This window comes from Hipposideros armiger, unplaced genomic scaffold (assembly GCF_001890085.2).
Source record: "Hipposideros armiger isolate ML-2016 unplaced genomic scaffold, ASM189008v1 scaffold_186, whole genome shotgun sequence".
NCBI lineage: Eukaryota > Metazoa > Chordata > Mammalia > Chiroptera > Hipposideridae > Hipposideros > Hipposideros armiger.
This window is the reverse complement of record NW_017731536.1, coordinates 2829032-2847201: the sequence shown is the minus strand read 5'-3', so window position 1 is coordinate 2847201 and position 18170 is coordinate 2829032. Positions and strand designations below refer to the sequence as shown.

The following is an 18170-nucleotide window of genomic DNA, read 5'->3' as shown; positions in this document are numbered from 1 at the left end:
TTTGCAGTCATTTTAAAATAACAAAAGTAATTACTAGAGATCATGTTTTCTCAACACATAAGTTAATTACATAGAAAAAGAGGTACTTGAGGACTCTGCCCTTTAATAATGACATAACATGAAATATGATTTTTCCCTCATCAAACAAGCATTTTAATATATTTCTTTTAAGAAATATTGTTCTAAGGATATCCTGTGAACTTTTTTCAATTTATGTTTTCTTTTGCTACATGCTCATTTTAGAAATCAAAACATTCTATAATGAGCAAAACAAAGCACTTTTAGTTCTGGTAATCAAAGATAACGACTTTGAGCATTGTGGTATATACCTGTCATCGTCATCTAAAATAAAGGGATGCATACTGTTTTTTCTTTTTCTTAGTGGTAAACATTTTTATTTAAATGTGACATACAAAAGAGTGCACAATTAGTGTATAGCTCAATTTATTGTCATCAAGTAAATGAACACACGGGTACTTACCAGTCAGGTCAGGTAATTCCAGCACCCCAGAAACCTTTCTCACACACTCTCCTAATCACTCTCCCAATCACTTTCCCCTCTCAGTGGCAGAGGAAACCACTATCCCAACTTCTAGCACTATAGATTGGCTTTGAACTTTATATAAATGGAATCATATACTATGTATTCTTTTGTGCCTTCCTTCTCTTGCTTATTTGTGAAATTCAGCCAAGTTTTTGCATGAAGCATAGTTTGTTCATTTTTATTATTGTTATATATTATTCCATTTTAAGACTACCCCACATTTTATTTATCCTTTATATGTAATGTGTATTCAATTTATTTCCAACTTTTGGCTATTAAAATAATGCTGCTCTGTCCATTTTTTTACACGTCTTTGCACATATGTAAGCATTTTGTTGGGTATAAGAATTAGTGGATTTGCTTGATTTTAATTGTGCATCATTCAACTGTAGTAATTATAATTAAACAACTATTTTCCAAAGCATTTGTACCAATTTACACTCTCACTAGAGTATATGAGCGTTCCAGTTGCTCCACATCCATGCTAACACTATTTTGGAGAGGGAAAGGGTGGAGTCAAGATTACTGAGATATGATTTGTATACAGTAAAATTTCCCTGTTGTATACACATTTCTATTAGTTTTAACAAGTACATACAGTCATATAATAACCACCATAATCAAGATATTGAACATTTCCAGCACCCTAGAAAGACCCCCTGTGTCTCTTTGTAATCAAACCCTAACAGCCAGCCCTCCAATATAGTTTATACGATGCAGATATCTACCACTTAACAGTGGTAATCCATTAATGAAAATTAGACATTCTGCTAAAAATGCTCATCTGGAGCCTATTTACCATTGTTTTAAGTTTTAACAATTACAATATATACAATAATCCAAAATATTCAGCTAGTTTCCTAAAGTACACTAAAGGCCTATATTTAAGTAACAAACTAGTGTGTCTTATATAAAATGCTTAAATCATGTTTTTTTTATCAAATAATGATTGTGAACAGTTGCTTTATAAATAGTAACATATTCTCTTCCATTCTAGTCAGTTTTTTCCTCATTTATTTTGCTTCCTTTCCCAGAATTTTCTTTAACACCTTTTCAGCTTTTGCTTCTAGTGTATAACACTTAACAAAATCAAAGGCTCAGTGTGAAAAATCTTATGGAAACCTGTTTAGTATGCGTGCCCATTGCTGGAGATGGCTCACACTGGCATTTATGCCGTGATATCCTCTTAGTACCAAAAACATCTGAGACATACATCTCTTTTCTTTTCTTTTTATACTCAGTTCAGTTTTAAAAATGTCAACAATTCTGCCATACCAGTTGTCTTTGTAATGAAATTTGCTCTCCCACAAACTTTTATTTAAAATGTTTGAGTTTTGGAGATATAAGTAAATATAAAAGATTATTTTATAAAAATTGTTGAAAAGCATTAAACTGAGTGATATATTCTAGGAAGTTTTGATTTTAAAAACTATGTGACATTCTGGGAAAATGTTAACCTTGTTGATATTCTGGATGCTATGCCTGTAGTTCTAACCATGGGCTTAGATTTTAATTGTGTTGATGAATAATGTCACAATTAACCCAACCAATTCTTTCTTATTTTTTTATTTAAATGTATACATTTTTGCTGAGTCTTAAGAAGAATAGCCCTTTAATGTGATCTTTATATTCATTCTATAGAATAAATTGTAGAATTGGACTTGCTGGGCCAAGAAATCTGCATGTTTTTAATACTTGTGATGCACATCGCCACATTCTTCTTCCTAAAGATGGTGCCCATTTACAATCCTACCACTAGTGTCTGAAGGTACCCATCCCCTAGTACCCTCATCAACATTAAAGTATATAATTTAAAATAATGGGATTAAAGCCAATTCTTGACACCTATATTTAGAACTTCAAAAATAATATGTTTTTCCTTTAAATAGCAAATGTAAAAATCTATATTTATAGACTTTTAAAATATCAAATATGAAATCTGTGTTATTTATTATACACTTTGGTAAGTGAAGTAAAAAAGTAAAGTGAAGTAAGTAAATAAAGGAGCAAATTAAGTTTGTAAGTTGGAGCCTTCCAAAGAACATAAAACATGAAAAGATAGAGGTCTTTTCCATCAAGAAGTCCACAGAAAGACTGTGCGTATGTGACATACATTACCCAGTTAGACAGTGGTAGGCGCAGTGATAGAGAAGTAACCAAAGTTCTGTGAGAGCAGAGAAGAGAGAATCGTTATTTTTTACTTCATGTATTAGAATGAACAGATGTGATCTGGACCTCAAAGGATTTTCCAATCAAGCAAGAAAATAAAGAGAAATGGAAGAAATTTTTAAAAAGGAAGGAAGTGCAATGGCATCTTTGGTTTGGTTGACTTTGTAAACTTGTAAAAAAGTCCATAAACCAATGGTTGTTTCTATTCATTGGTAGATTTCTAAACTTTTTTTTTTCTTCAAGGATCATCATGACATTTAGGTAACATTCTTTTTCTCTCCTACAAACTTATTGCAGTTTATGTATTTTTTTGTCTCTGTTTCATGGCCTTTTCGCTTTAGACTGTACATGGGTACAGCATCACTGTCTTTGGGTTTATCAGCGCCTAATCCAGTTTCTTGCATTTTGCCCAGTTTGTAGCAGGCCCTTAATAAATGATGAATTGAATGAATAAAATGCACAGGTAGTCAGTATATATTTGGAGACAGCAATTTTTCTGTGCAGCTGGAATAGAGGTTAGCTGAGACCCTTTGAAAGAAATCAACTTCAAAGAAGTTGTAATCATTAAACAATTTTTTTCCCATGCAGATGTTCCTAACTGATGATGGAATCATTCTGTATTTTGACTTTATCAATGTCAATATCCTGGTTGTGATATTGTATTATGGTTTTGTAAAATATTACCATTTGAGGAAACTGAATAAAGGGTACATGGGATCTGTCTGTAATTTTTACAAGAGCATATTTATCTATACTTACCTTTAAAAGTTCTTAAAAATTATGAAGGGCAAAGAATTTTTAAAACGTATTTGTTACAAAAAGTCTCTAACCAAGCAATATTATGAAACTTTAAATACATAATTATATTATTTAGGATATTGGTATGGCTTTTAATAGAGATCGGATACCAGTGGCTTAAACAAGGCAGAAGAAGGTTTGCGTCTCTCTCGTATAAAAGTCTAAGTTGGTCCAGGGGTGTAGGCAGGGTTGCTTCTTGAGGTCATCCAGGGACTAGAGTTCCTACTATCTTGTTTTGCCCAGTCCCCTGGGTAGTGTACTCATGCACAAAGTCAAATCTGTCTCCCTTCCTCTCTACTGGGGTTGCAGCCCATGTAAAGGGTGAGGATATCAAGAGAAAACAGCTTTCTTTTAAGGGTATACCTGAAAAGTTGCATATGCTCCTCCCAGTGATATCCCATTTGCTAGAATTTAGTCATGTGGCCGTAGCTAGCTGTGAGGAAGATTAGGAAATGCTGCCCTATCCAGCTTTAAATCCCTGGGCATTTTATTCAAAAAGGAAGAAAAGGAGCATGGTATTGGAGTCAGGTACCTAGCAGACTCTGCCACAGTATTAGCCCTGGAATCCATATTCAATAGCACCTTCATTGGTGAAACTGTCTTCTTTTTACTTCACTGCATTTACATAGGAAACACATGCATGTTTGAAATAGACGTATTTGTTGGATCATTATGGCAATTAAAATTGTTTGAAGGCTCATCTCCCCTGTCAGCTGTTAACTTCCTCAAAAGCAGGGTATGATTTTTTTCTACTTTGTATTTTTGGTACCTGACATAGGGCCTAATCCTAATGGGCACTCACTATGTATTTATTGACTGATTCACTGGTGGCTTATCTGTGTTGATTGAAATGTCTGTAGTAGAATTTTCATTTGTGCTTCTAATAGCTGACCTGCCTTCTTACTTCTTTCATGATATCTGGTTTGTGACAATATTACAGGTTCAAATATATGAATATGACCCTTTTAGCAGATTATTATAACTATGGATGACTGTTGTATAGTATTACTTATTTTTTTGTATAGTTCTGATTGAATAATTAGTGTTTTGTAACATATATATTAGATAGAGGAAATCTCAATTATAGTTTGGCAAGTAGCATGTTTATTAATGTGAAAAAAGTAATTTCGTTGTCTTAATAAAATAATGTTTATTTTGGAATTCAACATTTTTTAAACAAGTTCTTTTTTTCCCCTCCATGCTGATTAGTTTTGTTGATGTTTCAGTTTGTCACACTTTGTATCTTCCTCACGTTTTTATTGTTAAGGATGAATAATGTTGAGACACTACTTTGAAAAAGATTGAAGCATCAACACCACATTTGTTGTTTTAGTTAATCTCAATACTTTTCAGCTTTTAGTTAGATGAATTTTATTTTAAAAGTTTATTTGGAGGACCTGAGGGATACAATTAAAAAACTTTGGAGACCATCCTTAATTTGGTTCTTAGAACAGAAGGAAATATACTGTAACTTTCCCTTATTTTTCTGGTAGAGAGAAAATTTTTTTTGCCAACAGGAAAATGCAGTTCCACTAAGATTCTTGGGTCATAGATCAGAGGCTTGGATCAGCAAAAAGAAATGAACTTTTGGAAGAGTTCTGGGCCAGTATTATGGGCCAGTTTAAACTACAGTGTAGGCAACGGCAGGCTGCCTCCTTTCGCCTATACGGAAAGGCATTATATCCGTAATGTTTACCAGAGAAGGGAAGGAGGGCTGTGTTTGTGGGTGGAGTGGGGGGATAGCTTCTCAATAAAATGTTAATTTAGCTGACATTGTAAGCAGCTTCTCAGCCCTCTTGGAAAAACTTAAAGGGGAAAAAAAAAAAAGGAGAGTGAAGTTGTGCGAAAAGAGAATCAGAATTTTGTTTGTGAAATTTGTCCAGTGGTAGTCAATTCTTGTTTCTCCCAGGAATGAGCATACACAGCTGCGAAGAGAATCCAAAAAAACAAAAAGCCCTCAAACACTTATGTTTTACCTTGGAGAGCATTCTGTGATTATTTTTGTTGCAGATTGAGCTTTCTAATTGTGTTTTTTTTTTTTTTGCTTGCAACCCTGGAACATGCAGTAGTACATATAGGGTTAGAGAGTTACGGAGCATGCTCTGAGTAGAAGGAAGTGACTGGAAATTTTTTTAAATGTCAAGATAAACAACAAATCAGTCCCAAAGCAAATAATACTGGGCTATTGGTTACACTTATATAATTTTTTATTTCCTTACTAAATGTCTCAAGTTTCTCAACTATATTTTGAACATTGTTTTGAATAAATTTAAATTTGTAATGTGTAATGATCAGTTATTTTATTTAGTTGATAGTTCTTAATCCAAGTATACAGATTTTTCTAATGAAAATAATGGAGCACAATACTTAACAGAAACTTTTTTGTCTTCCTTAATCATCTTAAAATCCTTCCTACATTAATAATAATAACAATAACAATAATAAAATAATAATAATAATAATAAGTTCTTGCTGCTGATTTCTTGGCCTGGGCCCCAAGTTTGCTTGTACCTTCACTGAAGGTTTATACCAGGTAGCCGGGCACTTTGAGGTTCCCTGTATGCTCCCCTCGGGACCTCTGAAACTTGGGCGGGTGAGCTGTTTACCCCCCTGCTCTTCCAAGTAAAAGCTTCGTAAGAGTTAGTCGTGAAATCATTCCAGTGAGTCACAGAAAAAGTTCGAGATTTTCAGGACCACAATTACGTAAGCAATGATATATTGATAGGCTATCTGTGAGGGAGTTTCATACCATGTGTTCAGTAAAAAATGAAACAAATGTTCTCACTGAATTGTTTGCTGTATAAAAAAGAAATAAAAATTATCTGCCTGTGTTAGTTGGAAAAATCAAATCTACGAGTTTTGCTTAACTTGCTATCCATGTTAAATTTCTTTACAAAAGCATTCCTTAACAAAGGTGCTCTTATAAAAATGGCATCTGCTGGGCAGCCGGATGGCTCAGTTGGTTAGAATGCGAGCTCTGAGCTACAGGGTTGCCGGTTGGATTCCTACATGGGCCAGTGAGCTGCGCCCTCTGCAACTAGATTGAAGACAACGACTTGAGCTGAGCTGCCGATGGGCAGCCGGATGGCTCAGTTCGTTAGAGTGTGTGCTGTTGATAACTAGGTTGCTGGTTTGACTCCTGCATGGGATGGTGGGCTGCACACTGTGCAAGTAAGATGGAAGGACAACAACTTGACTTGGAGCTGATGGGTTCTGGGGAAAACACACTGCCCCTTATTGTAATAAGTGATATTAAAATATCATGCCCATTGCCACCATACGAGATCTGATCAGCATGAATATGTTGGTGACTGCCCTCCAAAATTATCAGGAGGCGCTTTGTAAAAATAAAAACCGTAGGGCTTTATCTCTAGCCCCAGTGTGTGTTCGTCATTTTCTAGGGTTGATTACCAGGAGTTTTTCTTTTTTTCCTTACTTCTTTCTTTATTGCTTCTGAGTTGCTTAAGTTATGTTTGAATATATCTATGTTGTAAATGAGTCAAACAAGTAAACACCGAAAAAAAAAATGAGACACCTTAAAGCCACCTTCACTCCTGTCTTCTCTGTGACCAGAGGTAACCACTGTGAACAGAGCACCCTGTCAGGCACCTGTAGGTGCATTTACATATGTAGAGTTACAGTTGTTTTAAAAAATGGAGCTTTATGTGTGTGTGGGCGAACAAGCACGTGCGCGCGCGCGCGCGCGCGCACACACACACACACACTCACTGTTATGTGATTTGCCTTTCACTTAATGTTAAACTGATGAGGTTTTTCCGTATTCTACATAATCTATACTGATTGGGCCTATATTGTTCTGTTATTTTAATTTTGTTATTTTTGCATTTATTTTTAAAGAAATAAATGAAGCAAATATATTCTTATTGCAGAAAAGTTAAATATACAAATAAAGTGGAAGTCCTTGAATTCCATGCCAGAGGTAATTTCTGTTCCCAGTATGATGCACACTTTGTCCTTCCTGTTTTTAAAATACACACACCTACACATATGTACATATATTTGGCGAGTGATTTTTAAATTATTAACCTCAACTTTTCAGCAACTTGCTTTTTTTTTAACTTAGCAGCATACCTTAGAGATATTTCCTTGTGAATCCATTGATATCTACCTCTGTATATTGTACTCCATAGTATGGATTAACCAGTTCATTAACCATTTGCTCTTGGTGAACATCTACATTATTTTTACTATCTGACAATTATAAACAAATTACAGAAATATTCCTGTACATGAATATTTGTGTACCTGTTCAAATGCTCTCTAGCACAAGGAAAAAAATTGGTGGGTTGATGGGAATGTACACTTTTAATTTAATGAGAACTGCCAAACGTCTTCCAAAAATTCTGTACCACTTTGATCCCTCACTGTTGGTAATTTTCTGTACCTTTAACCATACTGGGTGTCATACATCTTTAAAAAACTTCTATTCTCATGGATCATCTCACTGTATAAATTAATTAATTTGCTCTTTTAGTTGCTTTGGACTTTTATTGCCTGTTTTTATTTTGGACTGTTAGCTTTCTTTCTCCTTGCAGGAGGTCTTTTTAAAAAACAAAACCCTTTTCTGTTTTATATGTTGCATATGTTTTCTCTGTCTCTGTTACTTGTCTTGTTTATAATACAGTTAATTACATAAAAGTATTTACTTTTTAAGTAGTCAAATTATTGTTTTTTATATCTTGTTGAATTTTGAGAAAAAGGCTTTCTCAAGTCAAGGCTTATATACATGCTTCGATAGTTCAGTACTGAGAAAATTATTAAATTCTATTGTCCCAAAGACATTTATAGAATTTTATCTTCTTCTTAGTGATTTGGAATACTACCTGTATCATAAGGTTAATTCTCAAACTCATTTTTCTGAATGCATATCTGTTTCATTGAGCTATTTTAAATGACCAGAGCTTTATAAAAATTTTGCTGTCTAACTAGGAGCATTCTTCCCCAGGTTAGTCCTTCTCAAAAATTTGTCTTACATATTTTCACATCCAGCAATGTTTTATTTACACTGTATTACAAAGTATTATATAAATTCCTCTGTCTATTTTGATAGCGATTATGCTGAATTTTAGATTAATGTGTGGGAAGTTTTGTAGTATTCAGTCTTTTTGTCCAGAAATATGTTGTACCTCTATATTAATTCAGATTTCATATTATCTTGTCTGCCTAAAAGCCTTACACATTTCTTTTGTGTTGATTCTTGAATATTTTACTGAATTTGTTGCTATTGTGATTGGACTTTCTAATTATTCATTGCTTGTATATAGGCAGGCTTTTGGGTTTTTATATGTTGATTTTTTAATATACTTTAATGCAGCATATCTAAAATATTATATTTTCAACATGTAATCAATATTAAAAATTAGTGACAGATTTGTACTTCTTTTTGTATTAAATATTTGGGATTCAGTGTGTTATTTTATACTTACAGCACAATATAATTTGGTCTACAGATCTCCCTTTTAAGTGCCCAAAACCCACAGTAGGTACTTGATTGGATAGTGCACAGATAGATTGCTTGCAAATACGTAATGAAATCGTCTTCCTTATTCATTTCTTTGGTCTTTTATTTATTTTTTTTCTTGCCTTAATGGCCTTTGTACAGTGGTGATGTGGGTAATATTAATGGAAAGTCTCCCAATGTTTGACTACCATGGATTTCTGATTAGATAGACTTTAGAAACCAAGAGATGTGTTTCCTTTTCTAGTTTATAAGATTCTTTTTCTTTACATTAAGAATAGGTTTTAAGGGGCATCTCAGTCGGGACCCCCTCTCATTTCGAGAGCTGTAACTTTCTGCTCTAATAAAACTATCGTCTGCTACAAACTTAAAAAAAAAATAGGTTTTAAGTTTAATTGAAAATAATTGGCATCTGTTGGGATTGCCACATTTTCTTTTCCTCCATCTTTTTTAAATGAAGAGAAATAAATTAATAAATTATTTAATGGTGAATCGTTCTTGTATTTCAGAGACAAACCCTTCTGGGTCATGATGCATTTATTCTTTTACATTTTTCTCTAGGGTTTCATCTTTCTTTTTTCTAATTTGACCATCTAAAAATCTCTATTCGTTTCTCTATTTTGTTTTAAATGCAGTCTTTATGCAGTTTCTGTGTCAAGGAGGTTTTTCTGGCCTTGTCAAATGAGTTTTGTAGACATGATTCATGTCTGTACTTTGGAACTGCTTATATAATATGAGAATTATCTGTGCTTTGAAGGTTTGGTAGACTTATTTGTAAAAAAATCTGGAGTTGGTTTGTTTTTTAGTTAGCTCTTAGACTCTGTGTTGCACTCTTCTAAGATTATTTGTCGATTCGTACTTTTGTCTTTCAAGCCAATTTTGGTATTTTGTATTTTCTAGATATTTTAATATTTTGCTTTGGTTTTCAAATTGTTATGAATATGTGTATGCTTGAGATATAAAGAAAAAACAAAGATATATTAGAAACTGAATAATGGTTATCTATGGGACATGGGAGTGGAACTATGGAAGTAAGGAATGATACAGTCTTTAAAAATTTTATATCCTTGGGCAATATGACACTTTCCAAATAATAGACTTCTTTAACTTTCAGAATCAAAAAAGAGAGTGTTATTTCAAACTTGTAAAAATGAAAAAGTATAGAGTATTACATAGAAATATATTGTCTTACTAGCCCCAGCACCACTTAACCGTATGTATGTTTTCTTCTCAAGCTGGACTCTGGACTGTCTTCACACTGGGCGGTGTGGGCAGCAAGGCGGCTGCCACTGCAGAACTTTCTTCCCCTCTGGGCAACCAGAGTCTTCTGCTTCTGCTGGTGCTGGCCAACCTAACAGACGCTGCAGACGCACCAAACCCCTACCGGCAGGCCATTATGTCCTTTAAGAACACACAAGGTTTGTGGTGTTTTTTTCCTCTGAATATTCTTTCTAATCAGGAAAGAGGGCATTGTTTACCCCATCCTGTTTATTGTCTTGTAGTTGTGGAGATGACTGTCGATTTGTATATTTTCATATTGATTACAGATGAGAATAACTTAGATTTTTCTGTCTATATTCTTAGGAAGGTCAGATAAATCTTAGATGACAGCTATGGTTCTTTATATCCATTTAAATTTACATTTATTTCAGAGATAACCAAGCCAGCATGTGCTTAATTTGATCCTCCTGTCCTACCTGTTAAGGATAAAAATTAACCCGGAAAACTCCAAATGATAGGTTGTTTGAAAATTTTCATTTAAAGTCTATATTCCAGTTAGAGTTTTATTAAACTAAAAATTAGAACAGAACTCAGCAAACATTTTCTTCAAAGGGGCAGGTGGCTTTGTGGGGCCATGTGGTCTCTGTCACTGCCTTTTAACTCTGCCGTTGTAGCGCAAAAGCAGGCATAGCTAATACATAAGCGAGCGAGCGTGGATGGTTCCGGTAAAACTTTATTTCCAGAACAGGTGGTGGGCTGCCTGTGGGCCATAACTTGCCAAACCCTGAAGTAGAGCATGAGCAGATAGTTCCATGTTGCAACAGTAATCTTTTATTAAAAAATTATACTCAAAAGCAAGATTAATATGGTAGCTCGATTGTCAAGACATATCCAACACTAATATAATTAAAATGGGAAAGGAGAGCTGTTCTAATATATGTTCTGTACAGACAGTGGATGAGTGTTCCAGCTAGTTGTGGCTTTGTCAAGTCTGGAATTATCATTTGCAGGGGAATAGGGAGTCTCTAATAACTTGATAGCTAAAAAATGAAAACTAATGTATCTAATAGTGTTTTTCTATTCCCATTACTGTACTCATATGAGTGACAGTGTGGCTTAATGGCTAAGAAAGCAAGTTTTGGAATCAAGCAAACCTGACCTCATGCCACACTTCTGTCACTTCAGTGTTGTGAGGCCTTTCATAACTTGCTTAATCTCAATAAGCCTCAATAACTTTGTCTGTAAAATGGAGATAATATCACTAATAGTATTTGTGTAAGTACCAAGCAGGGTAAGGTTTTTAAATGATTAGCTCAGATTTTTGCAACATAGCAGGTGTTCATTATATGGTATCTGCTATTGTTACTTTTGCTGCTCTGACCAAATGTTATTATTTGGAGTTGAACCTCCCTGGGATAGTCATCTTTTGGGAGACTCTGGGGTACAGCCATTCAGAACATTGGCTTTTGGGTTAAACTGACCTGGGTTCATATCCCAGTTTTTATTCTTTAAATACTAGTTTCAAAAATAAATAAATAAATACTAGTTTCTTTATTTGTGAAGCAGGGATCCTAATCTCCACCTCACAAGGCTCTTAACAAGAATTAAATGAGGATCCATCATTGTGCACCGACTCACTGAATTATTAGCTAGGAATGTATAGATGTTGTGCATACACACACGCCCCACACGTATTCCATTTGCAGTCAGGTATAATGCAGGTTGGCGAACATGTTACTTTGCTTCCATTGTAAAGAGGGGTAGTGTGTCCACAATATTCCTCCATTCAGTCTTCTGTAGTTTCTAATATTTGCATACTCTTAGTATATGCAACACTTCTGTTTGCCATCCCTTGGAAAAATATGAAGTCAGCCACACAAAACAATTATTTTGTAAGTGTCAAAGATACAGGGTTAGGATTGAAAAAATAACTCCTATTCTAAATGTGGCAAGAGAAGTGAGAGCACTTTGTAGTAAAGTTGACATTTTTTTAGATGCGCTCTTCTCACAGATGTAAAGGTTAGAAAGGAAAATCTGAGAGGCATAGGACTGTGCCATCAAAGATTGCATTGGCACACATCTCTTTTCCATTAAGAGCACAGCGTTTGGCAATGTTAAAGCAGTGTTCTTAAATTTTATTGTGTTTTTGTTGTTTTTGCTAGTGGCTCTGTGTCTTTTAAAAAAATTCTTGGTGCTTACTTTTCAAAACTCATTAAAATATCACCTCTTCGCGCTATTATGTTCCACTGTTTTATCTGATGAGGCTGTAATTTTCTCTAAAATCAATTGACCCATCTTTACTTCTTTTTGACTTTCCAACCTTGCCTGCTTCAGTTTCTAAGCAAATCCAGTTCATTGTAGGAAAGGGACTATGTCAGTTTGGGATATCGAGAATTTTCTCAATACAGCCAAGATTTGTGCTTTTCACCATTCCAGTGACTCTACTTTAAAAAAAGTTTCAGTTGCCGTTGATTAATTTTAAGTTTTCTTTTAAACAAAACAACGTTATAGAAGTTTTCTGATAGTTGTCTTAGGTTTGATATATTATGTCTGTTATAGAAGCTAATGTTGAACATAACCAATTTTGATATTACTTGAAAACTAGCCAAATTATATATTGTTATCCTATCTATTTCCTTCATAGATGGGTTAATGACATTGATGAATACTTCAGCCTTGATTATTCATTCCAAAACATTAACTTCATGACAGATTTTTCTTTTTAACTCTCTCTTATATGATAATTTTCAGTTTTATGTAGAAACTTTTATATTTTTGTCTATCGATATTTTTATTTAGGACTGATGGTCATTTCGTTTTGGTAACAAAACATTTCAAAGGCATGGTTAAATTGTTCTATTAGAGGGCCTTTTGTCTAGCCCCATAAGCTTTTTTTATTTAAGCTCATGTTTTTATAGCTGATTTAATTCAGCTATATTAATGTAAAAATAGTAATGAAGTCAAACCACATGACTTATTTAACTTTTTAAAGAAACATTTGACTATTTTTTTAATAAAAAGTTACTCTGTTGGGCCGGCTGAGTGGCGCAATGGTTAGGAACTGGCTTGGGACGCCAGAGGGCCCCTGTTCGGATCCCACGTATGAGGGCCAGTGACACTGCCCTCCACAGCTGAGATGCTGAACAACGGCTCAACCTGGAGCTGCGCTGCCGTGAGTCCCCGGCGACGGTGTGGGCTGCAGCCCCTGTGGCAGTGGGTTGCCATGGGCTACCGTGTGTAGCCAGCAGCCAGCGTGAGCAGCCAGCAGCTGCAGTGAGCGGCCGTCCAGAAGCCGGTGACTGATCTGCCTCACCCGGAGGGAGTGCAATGATGGTGCCAACTTGGGCCAGTGAAGCGGCGGCCTCCACAACTGGACTGAGGAACAAAACCACAGCAACTTGTCTGTTCCCCTTTCCCCAATTCCCCAGCACTGTCCCCATCCCCCCAATTCCCCAATAAAAATCGTTAAAAAAAAAAAAAGTTACTCTGTTAAGTGGTACTTGCACACGTATTTATAATCATTGGAAAGCTGTGGTTTTAGATAGTATCAAGAAATATAGTGCCCCAGTTTTTTTCTTGTTTTTTTTAGTGAGAACTTTTCAGTTCTCTGTTAGCAAACTTAAATTATGTATCACAGTATTATCAGCTGTAGTCACCATATTTTATATTAGTTCTTTTGTAAGTAAAACTTAAACTATAAATTGAAATTTTTGAACCTGAAATGTAGTGACTTACACAGAATTAATGGGAATTGAATTGTATACATTAGCAGTGCTTTTATTGTTTATATAAGACACCATCCAGAAAATACTGATGTAATATTTTAAAATTTTTGTGTTTTCTGTATTCCAGATAACAGCCCTTTCCCCTCGTCAATTCCACATACTTTCCAGATTAACTTTAACAGTTTGTATACAGCTCTGTGTGAACAGCAGGCGTCTGATCAGGCAACTCTCCTGTTGTATACATTGCTCCATCAGAATAGTAATATTAGGACATACATGCTGGCTCGCACAGACATGGAAAATCTTGTAAGTATTGCACTAAACAGTTCATGCTGTTTCTGTATTTTATAATATTTTGAAGAATAATTTTTTTTCCCCCCTGAGGGTATACTTAAAGGTGATGGTTGAGAGACTGATGGGGAGTATGTCAGCAGACACAGGCAAAGGTATGAGTTTTACAGTGTAGGAGACAGAGCACCTAGAGGTGGTGTCACAGAGCGAGAGAACACAGCAACATGATGAGCTCTGCTGTCCTTTAAGTCACTGCCCATGATTCAGCCTAATCAAGTTTTCTAAGAAGTACCCTCTTTTTTTTTTTTAATAGAATACCTTCATTTTTATTTATTTTTTATTATTATTAGTTTCAGGTGTACAAAACAATGTAATAGGTATCCTTTTCACCCCTTACAAAGTGACAACCCCCTCCCCCCATTTACTGCCCCCCACCCCCGATAGCATACATATCTATTACATTGACTCCACTCCCACACTATATTCCACATCCTGTGACTATATATGTATTACATTATAGTTGACGTATAATATTATTCAACAGCAGCTTAAAAAAAAAAAAAAGTACCCTTTGCCATTCTCAAGAAGATGTTTGTGACCTCTTGGTTCTTTCCAGCTGCTAACTGCCTGCCCACCAGGTCCATGCAGCTAGTCACAATTGCAGCATGTTCCTGATGAGAATGGCTAAAAGAAAGGGTGATTTTCAACTCGGTTTTTGAGGCATCCCATCCCTCTGACAGGCTTAGATTTTAGGGCTGCCTGAACTCAGTTCCTGGAATGGTATAAGTTATTAGACATCACTTAAATGTACACTATTCTTCACTATGTGAATGAAATTGTTTTCAAATTTTTGCTCATAGATTAAAAAATCCTATGGCAACTTCATTACAACTAATGTGTAAACATCAGTGCTTCTATTATTATATTTTAAATACATAATATGCAGATAACTATAGGCTATTAATAAAATTTTAAATATCCCTGAAGTAGCCAGCAGCTTGCTGGCAGCAAAAGGAATGTCCCCTTGGCATTCCTTTACAGGTTGATAGCAGGATTCATGAGGTATTTGGTAGCCATTTTTATAGTGTTTAAGATACCATGTAAAATACTAAGAAATACAGGATATTAGAATTCATTTGAAGAGCATATTCTATGTCAAACTGACAGAAAGGACCAAATAATGTGATGAAAGAACCTTGTCTCCTTACCAGCTATATTTGAAAAACATTGACTTAAATAGCAAAATTGGGCGTAACAATGTACAGCTTATGTAAGTAAAAACTTGTAAAGAGAAGGCTTGTTTAATGATAGCTGAGTATAAGCACAGAGACAATTCTGAGCATGATGTATCCTAAGGGAAATGATAGCGACAAGCAGAAAGCCTGTGACATCACCTGTTCTAGAAAGTTCCATGGTAAGGTGCTGGTATATAAGATGATGTAGGAATCAGTTTCTGTATATGATGATCTACACCAGTGAAAAGTTTAAGGTTTTGTTTTTATGTGGGAGGGTAGGGTGAGGTTGTTTACTTATTTTTAAAATTTTCTTGCATAGATTGCTTCAGTGTCTTAACTAATGTCTCTCTCTGACCTTTTACCTTTCTTCTATCTATAATAAATATTTGTTGAGGCTATGATTAGAAAATATGTTATGGGTAGGAATTTACTATGCTGATCTGATGTTATTGTTGTTATTAACAATTCTTTTATTTTATAATCTTTGTTATTAAGAAGGTAACATTTGACACATTACAGTGTTTCTAAGAATACTTTATTGTGTGTAAGTCCATGCCAGGCTGGAGGCAGACCTGCCTCTCTATTCAGTGTCAGGTGTTGACTGGGAGCCTAAATGGTCCCTGTAAACCCCACCTTCATGTGGCAGCACACCGTTACAGAGGGTGATGATTGCCTCTACTGGTATCTTCGCTGTACATGTGGAAAAAACTCAGTCAGAAGCTGGCATGTGTTTTTTTTTCCTCTAAAGAAAAAAATGTAACTATGAAGTTAAAGCAAAGGGTAGATAATTAATTAAGTATAAAGGATTAAGACATTGGTCTTATAGTAAAGTAATAGAAACAGTATATTAAAATTTATATTCCCTAGGTTTTACCAATTCTAGAGATTCTGTATCACGTTGAAGAAAGAAATTCACACCATGTATATATGGCCCTCATAATATTGTTGATCCTTACAGAAGATGATGGCTTCAATAGATCCATTCACGAAGTGGTGAGTTCCCATTACTTCAGTTAGAGTCATAGTTACAGAATAGACATGTCCTCCATGAGATTTACTGTGGCCTTAGCATTTCTTCCTTCTTTTCCTCTGGTAGCTGTTTCCGCAAGAACCTGACTTCGAAATGGTGTCTTTCTTCAGATTTATGAAGTGGTGGTTTTTTTTCTGAATGACTATTACCCACTATTAAAAACTCTCTCAGAGTGGTTTCTTTAGTATTTGAGGCACATGTTTTTGCTGCCACTGGGTTCATTTTTCTTCTCCATTTCATTTCCGCTTTTTAGTTGAGGCAGAAATTGTCCAACAGGTTTGCTCCTTGTATACAGAATGAGGAAAGAATAGGGAACAAAGGGAAGAAGACGGAGAAATCAATTGTTTTATATTTAAAAGAATGTAACATCTTAAATTTTAGTCCTGTTGGTGCATTCCATTACCAAACTGATTTTATCTTCCTGTTGGGTATTTTCTTTGTGTCCAAGTAATATATATACATAGTGTAAAACTTATATATAAGTAATAGGGGTTTTTTTACAATATTTTGTTAGTTTCAGGTGTACACCATAGTGATTAGACATTAATATACCTTACAAAGTGGTCACCACAGTAAGTCTAGAACCCATCTGGCACCATACGTAGTTTTATAATATTATTGACTCTATTCCCTATGCTTTACTTTACATCTCTGTGGCTACTTTTTATAACTGGCAGTTTGTACAGAAATACTAGGTTTTAATGAAAAGTAGCAGACCCTGTGTCTACTGTATTCCTAATTCCAGTTTTCAACTCTGTCCATGGTTCAAATGCTTATATTGTTATTTCTTGGTTTTTCAGATTTAGATATTCTAAATGGAAGCTGGAAGATGAGTCATTAGCTCTCCTTCCTGTGTATCTTGCATTCTCTCTGAGTTCCCAGCCCCCTTTCCAGCACGTAGACTCTTTCTTCCTTCCATCTTATTATCGTTCTTGGTTAACTCAGCTTTTACATTATTATGATTATGTTAGCTGTTATTCTTAGTTCAGATGGAGTGCATGATAATTGCATTTCCTTTCTTGTACATGTTTTAATCTTTCCGTAGCACATCTTTGCCATTTTTATTCATGTACCAATCACTAATGCAACTCCCAATACTTAAAGCAGAACCAAGAATCCCTTCTAAATTTGTTAAAACAGATTGCAATATTCTCAGTTCCACTTTCTTCTATGACTCCTGTCTTGGTCCACAATGGAGGCTTTCCTCAAATGTCTGGTGATCCTTGCTTATCTGTGCATATTTAGGAGTAAGGCACTGAACAGTTGATTGGAAGTCTGTGTGTGGGCAGAACTTATTTGCTATGACTTGCTCTACATAGCCTTTCTCGGGCACCCTACACTCTGTAGGCCTTTTCTTTTGGGCTGATCAGGTTCTCAGAGGGGACTTTTCCAGTCTCCTCGCTGTGGGGTCTAGTGGAAGATGGGACTAGCGGTTTCACTCTTCAGTGGGTACAAATATTTTCTTTCCTCCTTCAGTAGGGCTTTCGTGTCATCTTACTTTTCTCTGATGCTCCATTAAAACTTTTTTCTTTTTTTTAAAGATTTTTATTGGAGAATTGGGTGGATGGGAACAGTGCTGGGGAACTGGGGGAAGGAGAACAGACAAGTTGCTGTCCTTTTGTTCTTCAGTCTAGTTGTGGAGGACGTTGCTTCACTGGCCCAAGTTGGCACCATCATT

General features: G+C 35.3%; 1 protein-coding gene across 4 annotated transcripts in view; it reads left to right on the top strand.

The window, feature by feature from the left end:
* Positions 1-18170, top strand: part of DYM (dymeclin) — a 296439-nt gene that overhangs the window by 105738 nt on the left and 172531 nt on the right. For all 4 annotated transcript variants that reach the window (XM_019652741.1, XM_019652742.1, XM_019652744.1 and 1 more), the window contains exons 9-11: positions 10226-10408; positions 14064-14242; positions 16330-16455. In XM_019652741.1, the coding sequence (XP_019508286.1) occupies positions 10226-10408; positions 14064-14242; positions 16330-16455 (488 nt within the window). The remainder of the gene's footprint in view (positions 1-10225; positions 10409-14063; positions 14243-16329; positions 16456-18170) is intronic.